General features: G+C 37.9%; 1 protein-coding gene across 1 annotated transcript in view; it reads left to right on the forward strand.

Annotated features, from left to right (window-relative positions):
* The window catches only part of EXT2 (exostosin glycosyltransferase 2), a 69,645-nt gene that overhangs the window by 23,866 nt on the left and 26,873 nt on the right, over positions 1 to 18,906 (forward strand). The window contains exons 8-9 of the mRNA XM_032188183.1: positions 7,083 to 7,214; positions 16,253 to 16,442. Coding sequence (XP_032044074.1) covers positions 7,083 to 7,214; positions 16,253 to 16,442 — 322 coding nt within the window. The remainder of the gene's footprint in view (positions 1 to 7,082; positions 7,215 to 16,252; positions 16,443 to 18,906) is intronic.

Here is an 18,906-nt window from a genome sequence, read left to right on the forward strand (position 1 = left end):
AGTCGTTGTGACTGCTCCTCAGGTTGGGTCCGCCTGCTCCTTCACAGTCGTAGCCTCATGAAATTGGAGTGATCAGGAACAAACTCCTTGAAACAAGGGGAAAGAACAGGCTATTTATTTTTGTCTTTGTCATTATCAATGATGGTTATGAAGATATGGCTGTCTGGAAGCCAGATGAGAATTTGTGTTACTCTCAGCTGTGTTTTTTCTGTGGTGCCAACATATGGATTTGCCTGCAAATAGCAGGACAGAGCTGAATGTTCTGTGGGAGCAAAGGGAATGCAGGAAATAGTGGCCATTTCTGCATGACAGTTTCGAAGCACTATGTGCTCTGTGAAACTACACTTGTTTCATTCTGCTCCTTTCTTTACTGACTGTCTTCATGCTTTGCAGCAGTATTCACAGCTGAGAAGGGGCAGGTTCTGTGCTGCTCCTAGCGTTGGTATCTATTTGTTGGCTCTTTAACCGAGATATATTTTGGCAATGGATTTGGAGGGTGCCAGCACACTAAGTCAGGTTTCCTGACTGATGCAGCATTGCATTCTGCAGCAGAGTTGTCATGTTGACGTACTCCTTAACCAAAGAAGCAAGTTTGAGCTCCAGAAATCTGCTGGAAATCACCAGTGTTTAGTGGTGTATCTGTTCAGGTCTTGTGTTCTTGCTATCTTAAAAACAGAGTAACTATTTCTAGGATCAAAAGTAGTGCAAATCTGTTCTAGGAGGTCAGGATAATGTAGGATTTCAAAACAATATAAAATGTTACCATGTCATTCTAATAAAAATAGCTACTTTGTGTATTTGAGCAGGATATTAAGCAGTGCAGGTTATTGTTTGTAACAAGATGACAACCTTAAAAAAAATACTTAAGCTACAAATTATCTGAGAGTATGGAAGAAAGACTTAAATTTTTAACTTAATATCTGTTCTTGAACTAACATTTTCCTTTACCCTGAGCTCTCGTATGAGTCAGCATTTGCCAGGCAGTGTACAGCAATAAAACCGAGAGCCAGCAGGAGTTACTCCCAAGTGGCTGGTATCTGAAGGGTAAGACTAGCATTTTGAACTCTGACCTCTGTTCCTTTTATGAATTGGCAGCTTCAAAAGAAAAAGAGCAAAAAAATGGATAGTGGAAAGGCTTATTTTCTGCTCTTTGTTTTGTATCTGAGGTAGGCAAATATGCTTGTTTTATGACTGAAATTACTATAGCGGACTATATTAACATTCACCTTCTGTTTTACTTCTTGAAGAACTATTTTTTGGAGATTGCATTATGATAGATAAGCAGCACCACAAAATGTCCATCTAGAATCTGTTTTGTAAAGCGTAGGACTGTAATAATCTAAATACTTTGCTTGCTCAGCCTGGAGAAATGTCTTCTAGTAAAGAAATATTTCTCCATATGCCAGTCATATAGATTCTTTGAGTTAAAGCCCCCAAAATTTTTAATTGACCTATTTACTTGGGAATCAAGTGTTCAAGACAGAAGACTAGAAAGTTCCCTTCATGGAATATTTTTCCTCTTGATCTAAACATTACAGAAAGTATTCCTTTCCTTTCACTTTCAGACTTGTCTAGAGAGCTTACCTCTAGTTTTATAACAGAGTAGTTATACTGGCACCCCAAAAGAGAGCAGGCTTTTCAGAGTGTGACTATTTTTTTTCCCCATAGCCTGAGACATATATATTATGTTTGACAAGTGTGTTCTATGTTCTTGGTTTTGCTCATTTGAAATCTTTGTGCCCTTCTGGAAAAATGAGAGCCCTCAGGGCTTTGAGGGGAATATCCTGGCCCAAAGCTGGTCACTCACTCTGTCCTCCTCTGATGCTCCCTTACTAAGAGAAGCACAGATTGTTCAGGAGGTATTTGAAATCACCATAGCTCTCACTTTCTCTCTGAAGGACCCCATTTTTTCCTCACTGATCAGTAAGAAAAGAGGGAGCCAGCCAACCTTAGATAGGTTGAATTTGATTGTGTGGTATTGCTCCTAAGGGTCCGAAATCAAACAAGCACTTTTTTAAAAAATCCAAATTTTTATCACTTTATAGAAACAAACTGCCATCTTATTCTTAATTGTATAAAGGCTTCTGAGGGTTTTTCATAAGCCTGCTAAGGAAGCAAAGATGGCCCTGTTTTTAGCTGACCCAGCTGGTATCAGTTTTGCTGAAGAACTGCATGCTAAAAGTGATGCATATGATCAGCAAGAAGGTTGTTGGGATAGGGAACCAGCTGCAGACACATTACATTGCTTCAGAAGGAGGGGTCAAATTGTACATTTTTGGCAGAAAAATATGTGAATTTGGTGTTTTTGGGTTTTCCATCTAAACTGAAGATTTGTTTTGGAAAATGATGTATAAAATGTTTGTTCCTCCAAAAGAGGAACTGATTCTCCCTCTTCAGTCCCATTTTACCTTAAGGGAATAGACTGGAGGGGAAGAGAGCTCAAGTTTGCTATCTGATTATTATATTTCATCAGTTATCCTCGTATGTATCTTTAGCGTGGAGTAAATACATGATAATTCAGTTTATCTTGAACCTCAGTAGCCTGCCTAATCTTATTGCGCAACAGAAAGGTTATAGGGTGAATGTGGCTGACTATAATAGCTTACTTAATGGACAATAACTTGTTAAATCTCAGTAACTAGGAAAGCATTTGATTATACTGCAGTATCATGTGTAACTTGGGAGCCTGAAGGTCTTTGTGGATGACCTTCCACGACTAGAGCTGGTATGTATACACAGCAGAGCTAGGTCGTGCTCTTCTCCTCAGCCAGACTTCCCTAACTCGATTGATCAGGGAGTAAGAAATCAGAAACACTGAGAGCCATTGAAAAGGGAAAACACTGAAGTAGTCACCTCAGCCAGTGCGAAAATGGTTACCTTTCGAGGCCTCATAAATCTTTTCAAGGCATTTTGGAAACACTGAAGTCCTGCCGTGGGGCAAGATCTTACAGCATCATGGCGCCTGACCCAGAAGCTGAGAGAAATGATGGTTTATGGACAATTAACTTTTACTGCTCTTCTGCGAATCTTGTCTTTTCCCTTTTGCTAACTTGACAAACTCCCACCAAATTGTAGGGTGGTGAAAGGACAGGAGACTAGAAAGTTCCCTTCATGGAATATTTTTCCTCTTAATCTAAACGTTACAGAAAGCATTCCTTTCCTTGCCTCATGCCTAGTGTTTTTCTTTTCACAAACTAATCACAAGATTTACATTGATCTGCCTTGAGCTCTGTGCTGGAGCACCATTAGCGGCATTAACACTAGAACCTATAAACATTATATGAATGGACTCTGTAACCTGATGCTATGCTGGCTTATAAAGAGATGCTAGGCCCCTGAGTGTATTTATTTCTAAGGAAAATAACACCTTACCTAAATAAATGTTACTTTTTGTGAGTAGGCTACCCTTCTGCTGCGTACTGTTGCCTGTTACAGCTATGAAAATAGCTGCAAATGCTTCTGTCCCATGCTCTTGCCAGGTAAGCCATACACCCAGAACAAAATCCAGTAGGTGAACATGTGTTCATCTGTGCTGTTTTGGCAGTTGTACAAACTACACGTTTGATCTCTGGTTATAATTTAGATTGCCTGTGACCACAGCAATACTTGGGTGTACACACGTTTAGCATTCGCTACAAATCTGTGGTCCACATCGTGTGTTTCCTCAGAAAATTCCAAAGTCTAATCAAGCAGGCTTCTAGAGTACTAGAAATGAATTTCAGTTCAAGTTGAAAGGAATGGTATCCTGACCATATCTTAATCGTAGCCCTTGTATAATTAATGCTGTGTGGAAGACAAGATCTATAAATGTGGATCATTTATTTCAAGGTCCTCTAAGCCTTTCAGGTCAGCTCTAATTAGTATGTTGTAATTGCAATCTCTTACAACCATTACCTAGTATCTTAAAGCTACTCTTGAGCTACATAACCATTAGTCTCCTAAATTCACAGATAAGGGAAAGAGAAATGGATAGCTTGGAAAAAATTATACAAGAATACTAAAAGTTGGCATAAGAGTCAGGAATATATCTCGGGGCTGGTTTTCTTGTTTTTCTCTCCGGTATCCCTGTATGTGTTCATGGGATTTTTATTCCCCCTAGGTATTCGTTACATTCCAACATAAGCTTTTCAACCACACCAAGTAGAGCAGAAAATACATTTCAAATAGAATTGACACACATCTTCCCAATAGAAAACTTTCCCAAAATGTTTAGCAACTCACCATGCTGAGTAGTGGAGACTAGCAAACCATGTTAATCAGTTCTGCTTTATAAAAGCAAACAAGGTGGGGAGGAAGTAATGAGACCCTGAAACATCTGTTTGGAGACTTAGAATCCCCTTAGAAGGTTTTGAGTTCTGTCTTAAAGAAACACAACTCCAAAAAATTACAACCAACTGTGGGAACATTTTCTAGCTCCTTACAAAAAACTAATTATATAAATATTAGTCTATAAAAAGTAAATTCCCCCTGCCCTCCTCTACACTTCTGCTTCTGGTATAAAGGTGTAGTTTTGCCTGACGTTGCAAACGTTCTTTCAGCAAAGAGATGCTAGATCAGATCCATCCCAATTTTATTGAAGGAGGAAAGAGTTCATTGGTACCAAGCTAGTCAGTTACAATTATTACAATACAAATAATCTTAGAATTAGAACAGGTTAAGAAAGGGTCATTTAGCAAGAATGAAATACGTAGTCCCATGCTACTCAATTACTATTTAAAGTTATCTGTTAAAAGGCTACATAAAATAATTTATTTTTCCCAGTTACTGCTGCATATAGCAGTGATTTTCTCAAACTGATGTCCAATGTGACAATGAAATTTGGAGTCTGTGTTCTTACTCTTGTTCAGTTAGGACACCTGAATAGAGAAGTGGTTCATTTTGCTGCTCTGGTTACTTCTAATTCTTAATCTACTACCGTTTTTCTTTTCAAATCACTTGCTTCTGGATAATACATTTTTCTTAAGAAAAGGGACAAGGAAAAAAGAATATATCTTTTCTTAGAACATGGTGTTTATTTAGTGCCTTTTGGGTATTTTAAGAAGTCAGACAATATTTATTCTTACCTGTTCATGTAATTCTTCTGCTTTTACAGTTGGGCATAATATTTGTTTTGTACTGTGTTGTTGGTAATACTCTTTCAGACTGTTATCCAGCTGTTAAGTCCACCAGGGAGAGGGATATGGAGAGAGAAGTGATTCTGTTCTAGAGTGAAATTGCTTTACATTTTCTCTGGTTGACAGGCTTCAGAGAAGTGTAATATTTTGGACACACTCATCTGTCTCCTTAATAAAATATTGAACTGTACCAGTAAGTCTTATGTTATTGTTTTCTCACGATAAAAATAGTGCTCCAGAGAGCACTTCTGTTAGTTTTTTTAATTGGAACGTGATTTTTTTTCTTTCTTCTTCGATATTTAACAAAACTATTCTGAAGAACAAGTTTTACAGACTACCCACAGAGCAGGGTTTTGGGGCCAGTGTTTTGGCTCAGTTCTGAATCCCACAGCTTATACTCAGAGTAACATACAGGGTAACAAATGCATGATTTTGTGCAAGTTTGCACATGAATTTGCATTTTCCCTTTTTCCCTGTTCCTTTCCTTTACATTGTGCTTTAGCTGAGGAACACTACAGCGCACAGTATCCAAGTAGGAATCACTCCATCTTCTATGAAAAAGCTGTTAACTGCATTTGGAGATACACTAGCAACTTAACATTACAGCTAAAGAAAAATTAGTTTTTGTTCGTCTGAAAGTCTGTATCTCCAAAAGCTCCAGTGTTCCTTCAGTAACTTAATATTCTAAATAACGTTAGTTATTATTCTCATAACACATAGCTAAAAGGGGTCATTCTGTAGATACTTTTTGCTGTTTAAAAACTACATAACAAAAATAAAATAATGTTTGTCCAAATTTGTGATGTTTTCTTCAGTTGTATTCTGGTGTGAGAGCTTCTAAGCTTAGGAAAAAAAGTTCTTCTGTTTTACCACCAAGATACAAACACATACTCTTACAGTTCATACTGAACCACGAGGAGATTTTAAATTAAATTACCTTCTGGACACTTCAGGTGCTGGAGTTCCCTCAAGAAAAAGCAGGTTGAATAAATTTACATTTTTTGGCCAAAACACTTGAACTATATTTATTGGCATAATATGTTTCCTTATGAGTTGGATGAAATCCTACAGGATCATTTGATGATTCTAGGTATTTTTAAAAAATGTTTTTATATCTAACAGGATATCAGATAACTCAGCATTTTCATTTCCAACTCCCTGTTTTTCTTCCAGCATTTCTGTCTTACATAGAAACCAGGGTGAGATTAAAACTTGCCATACAGGACCTGAGATTGACTTGTCTGTGAAGTTCAGTGTGCCTCTGTACAAGAAAATCACAGGCTTTGTTTCAGCATTGTTTTACGCTACCCATGTTGCAAATTAGACCCGATGAATGCTTTTTAACTAATTCGTATATGCATGTATGTACTTTTATGTAAAAATCTTAATATTAACTTGTATAAATAACAGTGTTGAGGTTTTTCTTGACAGACTTGGAAGTTACTAGTTTGATAGAGTTTAGGAGTACTAAAATTCTCTAGTTGATCGGCTGTCTCTAACACTGATGTTAAAAAATGACTTAAGTTCCATGTTTTAGGCTTCGTGCCCTCTTATGAAGCTTCCTAGCTGCACTGTGGATCCCTCTGCCTTGGAAAAACAGTACAATGGTAACTTCTGTTCTGTGGTCAAATTGCTTTTGACATTTTTGAAGAGCAAAAATAATGATAAAAGTATGGAAGGAACTGATTTCTTTAAGTATCTGCAAGGTTTTTCCATTCTACTTAGTCACTTGCAAACTAATGCTGCTGCTTCACTTTATGGGCTGTAAGTCATCTTTTTCTTGAGAGCGGGACGGAGTTTGAAGTCTTCTGGCTCTATGAAAATATTCTTGTTACAAAAAACATGCCTCCTGATTTAATTTCCACCTGACTTGTAGAGTGCATTGAACAGATTGTATAAGTCAAGACAAAACCGATTATTAAGCACTGCATCTGTTCAATGTGAAAGTGAATTTTGTTCTCTTTACAGGCAAGGTGGTTCTGGGAAGCATACTTTCGATCAATGAAAGCAATCGCTCTTGCTACTCTTCAGATTATCAACGATAGAATTTACCCATATGCTGCCATTTCTTACGAAGATTGGAATGATCCCCCAGTTGTGGTAAGTAAATTCGTTTGATTCACTCATAAAACAAATTGCTTTTTTTCCTCGTATAAAAGGTATGTGGTATGAAACTTGGTAATAATTCTGTGTGTTTGTGTGTGTGTTTGTGCATGCATTGTGTTGGTAACTTGCGCAGATGAAGTTAATATATTTTATGACAGCTGGCAAAATACCTAGCAGTTCATTTTATGTCCTGGCTGTGAAATGCAAACTTCTAACTTCTGCTATTGCACGCTCCAAATTGCTTGCTCATTTATATATTTATTTATTTTTCATGCGTGCATCCACACATTTATTTCTGTTGAATTTAGTATGAGTTTAGTGCTCTTAAAAATTAATTACTGCAATGAAAATGGTGGAAATACTGAAGATGTTAATCTGCAAGGGTCTTTAATGTAATTCTGCTGAAATAGCTAATCAGTCCTATGCCTGCAATTTCCTCCATGTTACTTCTACGTAATTTCTCTACTGCAGAAACTGATGATCAGAGTTTTGCTGGGTTGTTTTTTCTTTCCCTTAAAGAAATGTTTCACCAGTTAAACCTGCCTCTGTTAAGAAAAAAAAATGCTGGAGAATTAATTAACCTTCTGCACCAGGCAGCTGGTTCTGATTTTTTTACTATATAAAAGCCTGCAGATGATTTTCACTCATAATCAGTTAATTTTCTCTGTGTCAAAATATAAAAAATAGTTTTGTTTTACTAATAAAAGCAAACTTGTTAACTGTCTCACTTTATGATGGGTTAGAGAGAGTCTCTCTGGAAGCTGGGCAGGAGTGCTCGGGAGGAGCGTGCTTGACTTTGAACTCCTCAGACTGACAGAGTGTGAACAGTTGCTACAAGGGGTGAGAAGCTCATGGCTGTGTTTCAGAGGACAAATTTCTGTTGTTTAACCAAAGGCATTGGACTACTGTTGTCATTGTCTAGAGAGGAAGTGTAACACATGTATTTAAGGAACAAAGCAGGCTGCAGAAGTGTGTATTCTACAATTAGGGGGTCAGGGCATCTTAACACCTTTAGATTATGCTAGCAAATTAAGCATCTTGAGCATCTGGAAGCACCTAGTAAAATGAAGAAAATGTCCTTAAAGGGGCTTTAAAGGGAATTAAAAAAACACCATTTATGGTTCTCTCCTGTAATGGAAACTCATCAGTTTCTGGGGAAGCAATTCTTACTGCGAGCAACAAGCAGGCTTCTCTTTTTTTTTTTTTTTTTTAATATATATTCTTGGAAAAAAATATTTATACTAGTTTTTCAACCTAGAGGTTTTCAGGCAGGTTTATTGCCACGGACTGAGCAACATGTCAAACAGAGCACTGAAGCTGTGCTGGAACACATAGCAGCTGTGCCACGCTAGGGCAGCACGAGGAGTAAACAGGAATGTTGTATCGATGTGCAACTGCTAAGAGAAGTTAGCAGGCTGACTGCAATTAGACAGGCTGGAATTTGTCCAGGATGTTGGAGTTAACACCTCGTATCATGACTCTCTCGTGCCATGAATGGTCAGTTCCTTGGTGGTTTTATGTCTCGGTTGAAAGAATTTGATGTTTACCCTAGTCTATGGATATTGCTTAATATGTGCATGAATTCATTTCTTGCTTTAGTGTGGAACAGAAACATCATAAAAAAGCTCCTTTATGGGCTGTATAAGCTCCATATTAGCCAGCAATACAGAGTGCCTGTGACCTCTTCTCACAGGGTCAGTTAAAGAAAATAGAATTCAGATCGGGAAGTGTTCAAGAGCAGTTAAATTTGTAGAACAGAAGTACACAATTCTGTGATACCTTTAACTGCAGCTTTTAATAGCTACTCTGAGCATGCATGAAAAGTTCATTCCATCAAGCTCTTTCTTCTTATTTTTTAACTATCTAATTCTGCTGGGCTTCGAACAGTGTTCTTTCCTTGGAAGTGAGTAACTGGAGCCTTCTCCAACTTACCTTTTAGATTATTTTTTCCCTGGATATATTATATATTATCTCTTTGAGGTGAGAGCACATTACAGTTGTGATCTATAGGGGACCATATTCTCCAGGACTCAGCTAATACCTAGCTAAAGACAATTTAGAAGGGGATGATATATACCGTACCTGCTAAGTCATGGGGTTCTTTTAAAAAGATTTTTAAAAAAATAGTGGTATTTGTCAGAATTCTGCCTGTTGCAAAATAAATGTTTCTTACCTAAGTTTGTGCCTAACGTGCACTCATAGCACTGTTACGGTTGCTAGTTAGTTGAAAAATGATAGCTGGAAAGCAGGTACACCTGTATATTTGGGGTAGCAGAAGATGCCAAGTGTATTTTTGAACTCTGATAAGACAAAGTAACTAAAGGTGACTTGAATGTGTTCCTCATTTGCAGCAGAACTGCTGTATTAGCCTCTAAATAAACTCCAATACTGAAGCATTTAAAGAAAATTATTTCAGATTGGCCTGAGGGCCAGGACCCAGGTAACTGTTGAAGTGGAGCACCTGTGAGTTAACATTAATGCCACAGTGAGATGTGCGAGTAACTCAGCACCATAAATTCTCGTGTTACTGGCCAGAACGGGACCTCCAGAACTTGTCGTATGCATTCTCCCAAGGAACTAGGCTGGCTCAGCATCCAGTTCCTCCGTCTCTCCTTGCTGTTTGCTGTGCCGTTGTGGATGGTAAGGATCAAATGCAGTGCTCGTCCGTATGCTCTTGTTCCCATTACACAGCTCAGATAGGAACAGAGAGCAGAAAGAGTACGTAAAAGTCGTAGTCAGGTTAGCAGAAGGTGCAGAGAGTGCAATAACCGTTTTAAATGAAGAATCTTACTGCAGTGTTTTTTGGCATTAGTTTGGCTTACATTGGCTCAGACCATCTGTGACACTGTTGCCTGAGTATCTTCACCACAGTGTGGGCACAGCAGCAGTGCATCAGGATGTTTTTCCAGCAGGAGGGGGTGGAAGGTACATGGAAGATAAATGCATATGCAGTTAATTCCATACTTAATACATTATTTGATTCAAACATTTGTACGTGTTTGTATCATTTGACTGGAGGCTGTTGGCCTTTTCCAAAGGAAAAAATGTAGTGTAGGTAATTCGCCTCCTCACAGGCTGTCCTGTTGAGGAAGTGGATGGCTGGTAGTGCTAATATGTAACTTTCAATAAAAATGTCCTTTGTTTCCCCCTTTTAATGGGAAGGGGACAAATGATGTTTTGGGGGCCTCAAATTCATTCCTAGGCTACTTGACTCCCTTGTTGTCTCAGCTAGTCTTTGGCTGCCAGCATGTGAATTCAATGCCTTTTGGATTTGTTGGTCCAGCCACTATCCGTGAGGTAGAGGCAGTCATGTTCAAGAAAGCCAGAAAATGATGACTTGCATGGTGTGCAGTCTGCTTGTTACCAGTTTGGGCTGCAGTAGAGCTAAGGACCTTGATCTGTCACCTTAGTTAAGTATTTAGTTATGCTTTAATAGAGGAAAATCACTTTCTCACTTGTAGTTGATTGTGATTATTTAAATTCTCCTTTTACTTTGCATAATATCTTCCTAATATATACGGGTTGCTGAAAAATGCGGATGTTTTCTTTTTTGCGTTTTTTCTTTAATTGTTTTTGTTGAAATTCTTTTAAGCCTGTTCCTAACTTAGACCTGTAAAACATTAGGATTTGTTTGCCAGTAGCTGCATTTGAGTTTTGACCTTGGGAGATAGAAGCTGTACTTTAATAACCACTTGAGAATATGACTATGCTGAGCAATAAGCATACCAGATGTCGTTTCTCCCAGTGAGGCGTCGTTTGGTTTAAACCGAAATGAATAGCCAAATTAACAGTGCAAAAAGTGCCATTCAAACAGTGATGCCTAAGCTACATGTTGATTCGTGGGCTTCATCCAATTACCAGACAATTGACACTTGTTAAATGATTAAACTGATTTTAATGATTAAACTAATTTTTTTATACCTCATGGTCCCCAGATTATGCCAATTGTTATAGTTGCACTTCCATCCTCTTATCACTCGTCATCCTCAGAACATTAACCAATCATTAATATACTTTTTTTTTTTTTTTAATTTTACCTGTAAATGAAAACAAGTTAGCACTCTTTTTGGCAATGCACATCTGGATTTATTTTTTTTTCCACTGAACGATACTATATCTGTTCCTGCTCTATTTCCAGCTACATTGTGTGATAGGTTGAGTCAGCTGGGTGAAATTTTGCTTTATTTACCATGTTAGAAGATACATATTCTTTCTTCAAATAAATAAATTTCAGTTTAATTATATGCTTTTTGCAGTGTTGATGTTATAGACAAATAGACTGTAACACAGATATTCAGTTATAAATATTGATTGTTTAAAATTATTATTATTTATTTATTTATTATTATTATTATTATTTGGAAACATGATTGGACAGTTGATTCTTTAACTTACCTGCCTTATGGAAACCTTAAATATGACCTTTATTCTAGCTAATTCTGTTATCACTGAAAATCGCTTCCTTTGGCATATTACTAAAAATAAGAGTTGAAGAGGTAAACCTGAAATTGAGTTTTCCTATCAAAAAATATGTTCAATCTATGTTCAGTCTATAGATGCCTTATCAGAAGGGCTGGCTAAATCTAAGCAGCTTAAAAAAAAAAAAAAAAAAAAAAAAAAAAGCTGAATAACAGTGTTTTAGTTGCATGATACATTTTGGCAATCAAAATCTGTGATACCAGATTTCATTACTCAAGTGGGAATTCCTGCGTGCCTTTATGGCTTACATGTTGTTGAGGAAGTTTTATAATCTTGACCAGAATGTGAAATGTTGGCCTCTGCAACTTGACTTGTGATTCTGTGGAGTGTGAGTGCTGTGGTTGGCTCCGGAGAGGGAGAGGGGGTTAATTCCTTTGGTTCTGCCCTATGACCACTTGAGGATGGGAAGCACGATGAAATACTTTCTCAAAGTATTCAATAAAAACTTATCACGAATAATCGGAGCAAAATAGAATAAATCAAGGCATTTTTGGTCTGATAATTCATAATTGAAACCACATTGAGGTTAGGATTGATACTCTGAACTACCCAGCTGAAAAAGCCTTACCCACAGAGGCAGGGATGCATCTTTGCTTTGCTTTATGAATTTATGAATGCTTTTTTGATGTATGGATGAGCTGCTTAGCTGCTGCATTAAGTTCAGCACTGTTGGCCTTACCTCTGTGGTTTTAATTGAGAATTGTTGTCATTCAAACTGAGCGGTTTCACTGCTGTTGGTTATAACAAGCACTAAGGCTGGTTGTTGAACATAAAATACATAGGGAGGAAAACCCTCCGCCTTGTTCATGGGAACAGTGGAATTTTATTCTAAAGTGCTTTTGCTGAATTTTCCCACTAAATGATAGCTTGGGGAGTTCTTGACTCTTTTCTGTAATATGGAACAGCATCATACAGCCTTGTTTTCCTAGAGATCATTTCGTGTTGCAGTTTGTAATCTGGCTGCTGTGTGTTTCTTCGAGTCTCTTTTGGTGACACCCAGTGTACACTCAAATATGAAATTTGACGTAGGACCCTGTCTTAGTTGTGTCTGATACCAGTAACTTTGAGATACTGTGGTATTTATAACGATCAGCCAGCTCTGTTCAGTAGCATTGTGAAACTCATACCTGTCTCACCTCTGTGTCCTGAGAACAGCCTGTTTAAAACTTCTCAGCTAACTTGGAACTGAAGGCTCCACATCAAGTCCAACCCTAAGCATCTCACACGAGAATTCAAATCCCTTAATATTGTATCCTCAATGCATTGACTTCTCCTAAAATTGAATAAAGTTGTTATTAATGACCGAGAGGGAGAACAATTTTTAATGATTCTACAGTAAAGGTAAGTGCTTATTTCTAAGGGCATTATTACACACGCACAGTTGTGGAAAGCATGCGTGACAGCGGCAGTAGTCTGAATCCTTCCCTATACACATACCCATTTCTGAAATCTTCTCTCTCCCCAGCTTTATGCCACCTGTGAGTTCTTGCTGTCATTCAGGTCCCACTACTTTGTCTTTTCGTGTGATCTGCAAGAGTTGTCAGACATCTGAGACTGCAAGATTTAAGTGACACGAGAGATTATTCCTAGGAAACGGACATTTGAAGTTGATCCTTTTTGCCCATAAAAATAATTCACAGCAAGCAACCTATTAATCTTAGATTAATTATCCTGGTTCCTGTAATAATATTAGCTGGGAGGGCAAGACTGAAGGATTGTCTTATTGATAGCTGAATGTCAGCACTTTGTCAGGGAGGGGTGATGGATGATCAGTCCACTGTTGCTGCTTGCTCCTCTTTCTGAGAGTGAAAGTTGCTGTGAATTCCATCACGAATGTTAATAAAGATGGGGCTGGAGCAAATGTTCCTTCAGCACTTGGTTTCTTGAGCAATGACTGGGAGAACCCATCCCTGTATCGTTCCCCATTTCATGCTTTGCTGCCATAATGGAGATTTAATTAGGTTGCTGTTGAATTAATCGCCTGTATGGCTTGCTTTTCCGAAGGAGAAATCTGGAAGACTTTAGTAAATTATGGAGGCTTGAATTTGCCCGATTTCCTGCAGAAAGTGGGGTCAATAGGTCTCAGACTGTAGACACACTCTTGAGGCAGGCAGCAGGGGGTTGGCTCTTAATGGCACTTGAGAGATGCTTAATTGCCTTTTTGAAATGTTCTCAAATGAGGGGCTTGGTTCTCCCGTCCATTAGTGTGGGTCCACAGGCTTTTCCCTCCCTCTGTCATCCTTTAGTAGATGCATGAGCAAAAACTTAAAAGTTGTCTTATTTTTCCTAAGTTATAACCAGCAAGGCCAGTTATAACTTTTTATAGACGCATATGCATGTGCTCACAGTCATGCATCTGCATTTTTTCTGTGGGTACCTAAAATCACCTTAAAATGATATAAAGATAATCCTTTTCCAGGGATATCTAGCAAGTTAGGAAATGCTGTGGCCAGAGAAGAAGTTGCTAAATAAACTAAACTTCAGGGAGGGGCTATTAATTTAGGTGGCAAGACTTGCCTATAAGTCATGAGTACAGAATTGCCTATAGATTACTTTACTGGGTACTATTACTTGCAGGACAGAAACATCAGATTTTCTCGGCAGCCTGCTGGGTATGAAATTAAATCTTTGCTACAAGTAAATTTGATTATTATTTGATCATTATATATATATATAATATATATATAATTATATATATATATAATAAATATATATTATATATATATATATATAATATTTGATCATTAATGAAAAGAGTTTTCTGGAAGTTGTTTTAAAGAGTTTCTCAACGTTACAAGGATCATTTGGGTAACAGCAGTCTTGGGGTGGGGTTTGTGTGGAAATGAGTCTGTAAAGCTTTAATGGGGTGGATTGTGCCCTGTTAACGCTTAGGGTGTGATTTGCTGTAGGAATTACTGAAGCTGGAACAAAATCAGAGGGCTGACCTCTTCTGCCACCAGTTGTCTTGTAAAAATTAGCAAAAGTGTGTACATAAACCTTAATTTTAGAAATTGTAATAATCTGAAAGCAGATTTGTATCCATCCATAAAGTAATGGATGTATATTTTCTGAATTACTGAGCGTAGTCCTCCTCTATCACAGGTAGCCATGTCCTTTTCATGAACTGAAGTTCCGTGGTGTGCTATTACTATTATTATGTTACCCTGTTACTCCTGGTGGGTAAAAGCTGTGTGTTTTCCATTGGGAACCTCTATGACAGTTTATATCAAATGCTACTTGTACCAGGCCTGATAAAGGACACGTGTAGCTGAAGACCAGCCTGTCTTTCCAGCTATTTTGGGAAGTCTAATAAAAGACATTACTCCTGCTGCCAGATTCTTGCCTGGAACATATCGTTAGAGCATCACGGATAAAACAGTGTGCTAACGTTGTGCTTAAATTTAATCACATTTACCCCCATGTCAGTGTTGATGTGCTTGTAGAAGGCGATAATATTCACCTATTTTTTTTCTCCTTTGCCAAAATGGTAAAAAAAAAAATATTATGATTTCTTTTAGGCTATCTGTTCTCCTTGTCCTAGTAGTTACAAAACAAGACTTCTTGCAAAACAGCATCGCTGAGTTTTGGCTTTCCCATCTCGGCTTTTCACCTCGTCCCAAAAGGTCTTGTTTTTCCCTTTGCTTCTCTGTCTGACCCTTGGTATCTGCTTGGAATGTCAGCTGGGATGCAAAACCTGGGACCAAAACACCTTTGATTCCTGTCGAGTGATCCCCTCACTGCTTCCTCCTCGTCGCTGTCGGTTCCAAGCGGGGTTGGCACACGCAGTGAGAATTTAGCTGTCTGTCTTGCCTCCTGCCAGTTGAGCTGGCCTCGTATGCTGGCAGTGTATTGAAACAAGGCCTTTAAAGTCTTAAAAGGGATGCCCTAGTTAAAATTCAGGAGGGGTAGATAACTCTCTGAAATTCATCTTTGCACATCTCGTGCTTTTTTTTTTTTTTTTTTTTAAACACAATAGTTTTTCTCACCCCATTGAACAAATGCAGTTTTGTGGGAGCTAGTACGTTTTTCCTCAGAGTGCCTGCTTTTGTGCTTTTTTTTTTTTTTTGCTTGGATGCCCATTTTATGACAGGTTTATGGTTTTTGCTATTCTGATGTTTTTAATATTTTTTCACTTCTGAAGTCATAATACTGATAAAGTTTGTTTGTTCGCTAAGTCCTGTCTGTAAATATAAATGTATTGAAATAGTAATTAGTGAATGAAAACTGAGTTATGGTAGCTGAGCTCAAAATTCACTGAGTTTTCCTTCTCCACAAATCTGTTTGCCTACTCCAATTTATTTTTTCTCTGAAAATCTTCTTACATGTAATGTTACAGCCAGGTAAAAGTAAAAATTGAATTAAGAGATTGGAATGAAAATTATGAAAAAATATGGAAGTTATGGAAAAAATTGCTGAAATTAGAGAATCATCCTGCCTGATCTGAACACATTCCAAATATGATGGTTAAATCCTGTCTACATGAATTACTCCTTGCCATAATAATTCCTCTGTACTGTAATAATTCCCTTTATTTGAATTGTTTTCCTTCACAGAAATGGAGCAGTGTGAGCAACCCGCTCTTCCTTCCACTGATTCCACCACAGTCCCAAGGATTCACAGCTATAGTTCTGACCTACGACCGGGTGGAGAGCCTTTTCCGAGTCATCACTGAGGTGTCCAAAGTGCCTAGTCTGTCCAAATTGTTAGTTGTCTGGAACAATCAGAACAAGAATCCACCAGAAGGTAAGACCTCATGGTAGGTGTGATGGAAAAGGGTGAACCTGGGGTAGCGTGTCTACTTGCACCAGTTTACAAAATAACCTGTATTCTGGTTGATTAATGTGTCTTCAAAAAATACTTCATAGCTTCTTTCAAAATAACGAATTAGGATTTTTGTGGCAATGTTTTTGAAAGTGAAATGAGAGGCCAAAGTAGATGAAAAGAAAAAAAAAAACAAAAAACAACACATGAATGGTTCTGCACAAACTTTAGGATCAAAGGTAACATACAGGAGTTGCAGAAACATTGTCTGCCCTTCACAGTATTTTGGGGAGGGGTATGGAGGGAGACTTGGTTTTGACCTTGCTTGGGTTTATTTTTCTGTAGACACTGTCATTGCTGTAACTTTTATTCTGCTGGGATGTTTTCTGGGGCAAACACAGTTCAGAGCAGCAAAGTAGTATGAGTGTTTGAGACTATAAAATGAGTGAGTAGTTTGACTGATTAAATGAAAACTTGAGACGTTTTGGGTATCTGAAGAAAAGTTACTACACCACTAGGGTGTATTGTGAAAACACTAAGGCTAGACGAATAAAGCAAGCCATACATACCTTTATTTAAATGTTTTGGTTCCCAACACATATGTTACAATGTTCTTCATATGAGTGAATCTGAAGACTTCAGGATACATTAAGTTTTTGAATTCATGGTTATTGTAAAGTGAGAGCATATTCAGAGACCTTTCCCCAAATGATTTATATCTGAAGAGTTTTTTTTTTGTTTTTTTTTGTTTTTTTTTTTTTTTTGTTTGTTTTTTAAGGTTTGGCTTCAAAAGTATGTTAACTGCTCATGTGTGGACTTGGTGATATAAATCTGAATTAATTTGTTTAATCTTCAGTATCCAAGGTGTGCTTCATTGTCACGAGCATTTGCTGGCCTGGCATGCTGCTGTACTGTATTAACAAATTGGTTTTAGTTCAGATCTAACTTCAAGTAGCAAAACTGCCTTTATAAGCTTGTCCACACTGCAGTGTACATGTGGAAGTGTAGTTTTGCTGTTATGTATGGCAGTGAGGATTGATCTGCTCTACCTCCACCAGTCTGTCAACAACAACAGAGGGGTTACATACGTTCTTGCCCTAGGCCTTGGCTCAGGCATTCTGCTTCACTTGCTGTGCCTCCTTCAGGTGAGGACTTTAAGCCTTATTGTCCCAGGTCTGTGATCCTCCAGATTCTCTCCTGTCATATATTAACCCTTGTGCCAGGACCTCCATCTCAGGTTGCCCAGACCTCACATCTTGCTGCCTGTTTTCCAGTCCCAGATCCTAATCCTGTGTTTCTCTGTCCTCTTCCATGTAATACCATGATTCTGTGTGCCATCAGCTCCCATTTTTCCTGATACTATAGTATAGTTCCTGAGACTATAGATATAACAGGAAATAAACTCATTTACAACTGCATGTCATATGTATGTATTGGTCATTCTCATCGGAAAATGTTTTTGTCTGAGAAGCAATGTTTCCTTCTAGGACTGTGTATTCAAAAATGCTAAATTTGGTGATACAGAGCGTTGTGTATTTGTCTATCTTCTGTATCAAATCATGTTTGTGGTTAGGACTCCTCGCTTTGTAGCTCAGCTTCAGCTGCTGCTGTTTTCCACTCTTCGAAGTTAGCTATTTGGCACAGCAGTAAGATGCAGTGCAAAAATTAATCCCTTGCCATTTGTCTCAATTTACCATCTTCTGACAGCTTCTCGGGAGCCAAGCTATTACAACTATTCACTTGGCTCATTTGCCATTTTGGCAACTTGTTGCAGTTCAAAGCAGAGTAGCTTTATTGTTTGCTTTGAAAAGTGTTCAGTAATACTGCTGCGCTAAACACCTCAAATTCAGTGGTTTATGAAATGTTTGCAGTCTTTTGAAGTGAGAAGTGTTGCATATAAATTGATGATACTGGAATTTTTGCAGTAAGAAGTTTGTCTGAAAGCAAAAACGCTTAGTGTAACGTTCATTCAGTTATGTAAGCTGTGAGGACATGTATCCTCTGAATGCAGGTGGACTTGACCCAAATGGATTGCTTCCATGTTTTCCTTTGAGTGGAGGAAAAAAAAAAAGTTGAAGCAAATAAAACATTGCATAACTTTTCTGTTAAATCATTCATATTAATTTTGCATTTAAAAGTTCTTGAATATTAATGTTTTATTTTTTTCTGCCTCATTTACTGAGAAGACAAACTAGTGTCAGAAAAAAAAATGCTGTTGTCTGTAGAGTTTCAAACCCTGCTCTCAAGTGTTTTGAGAGCATAGTTAAATGCCCAGGCACTTTTGCCCTTACATTAGACTAAGCATTGCAATGAAGTAAATAACTATTTGTTTCCAGCGTTCCTCGTCTCTTTATTGCTGTTATAACCATTGTAATCTCTTGGGCCATGGCCAAAGAGAGGTCAGTTTGATTAAATTAACTTGTTTTATTTCAGATCCATGCAGGGC

The sequence above is a fragment of the Aythya fuligula genome, chromosome 5 (assembly GCF_009819795.1).
Source record: "Aythya fuligula isolate bAytFul2 chromosome 5, bAytFul2.pri, whole genome shotgun sequence".
NCBI lineage: Eukaryota > Metazoa > Chordata > Aves > Anseriformes > Anatidae > Aythya > Aythya fuligula.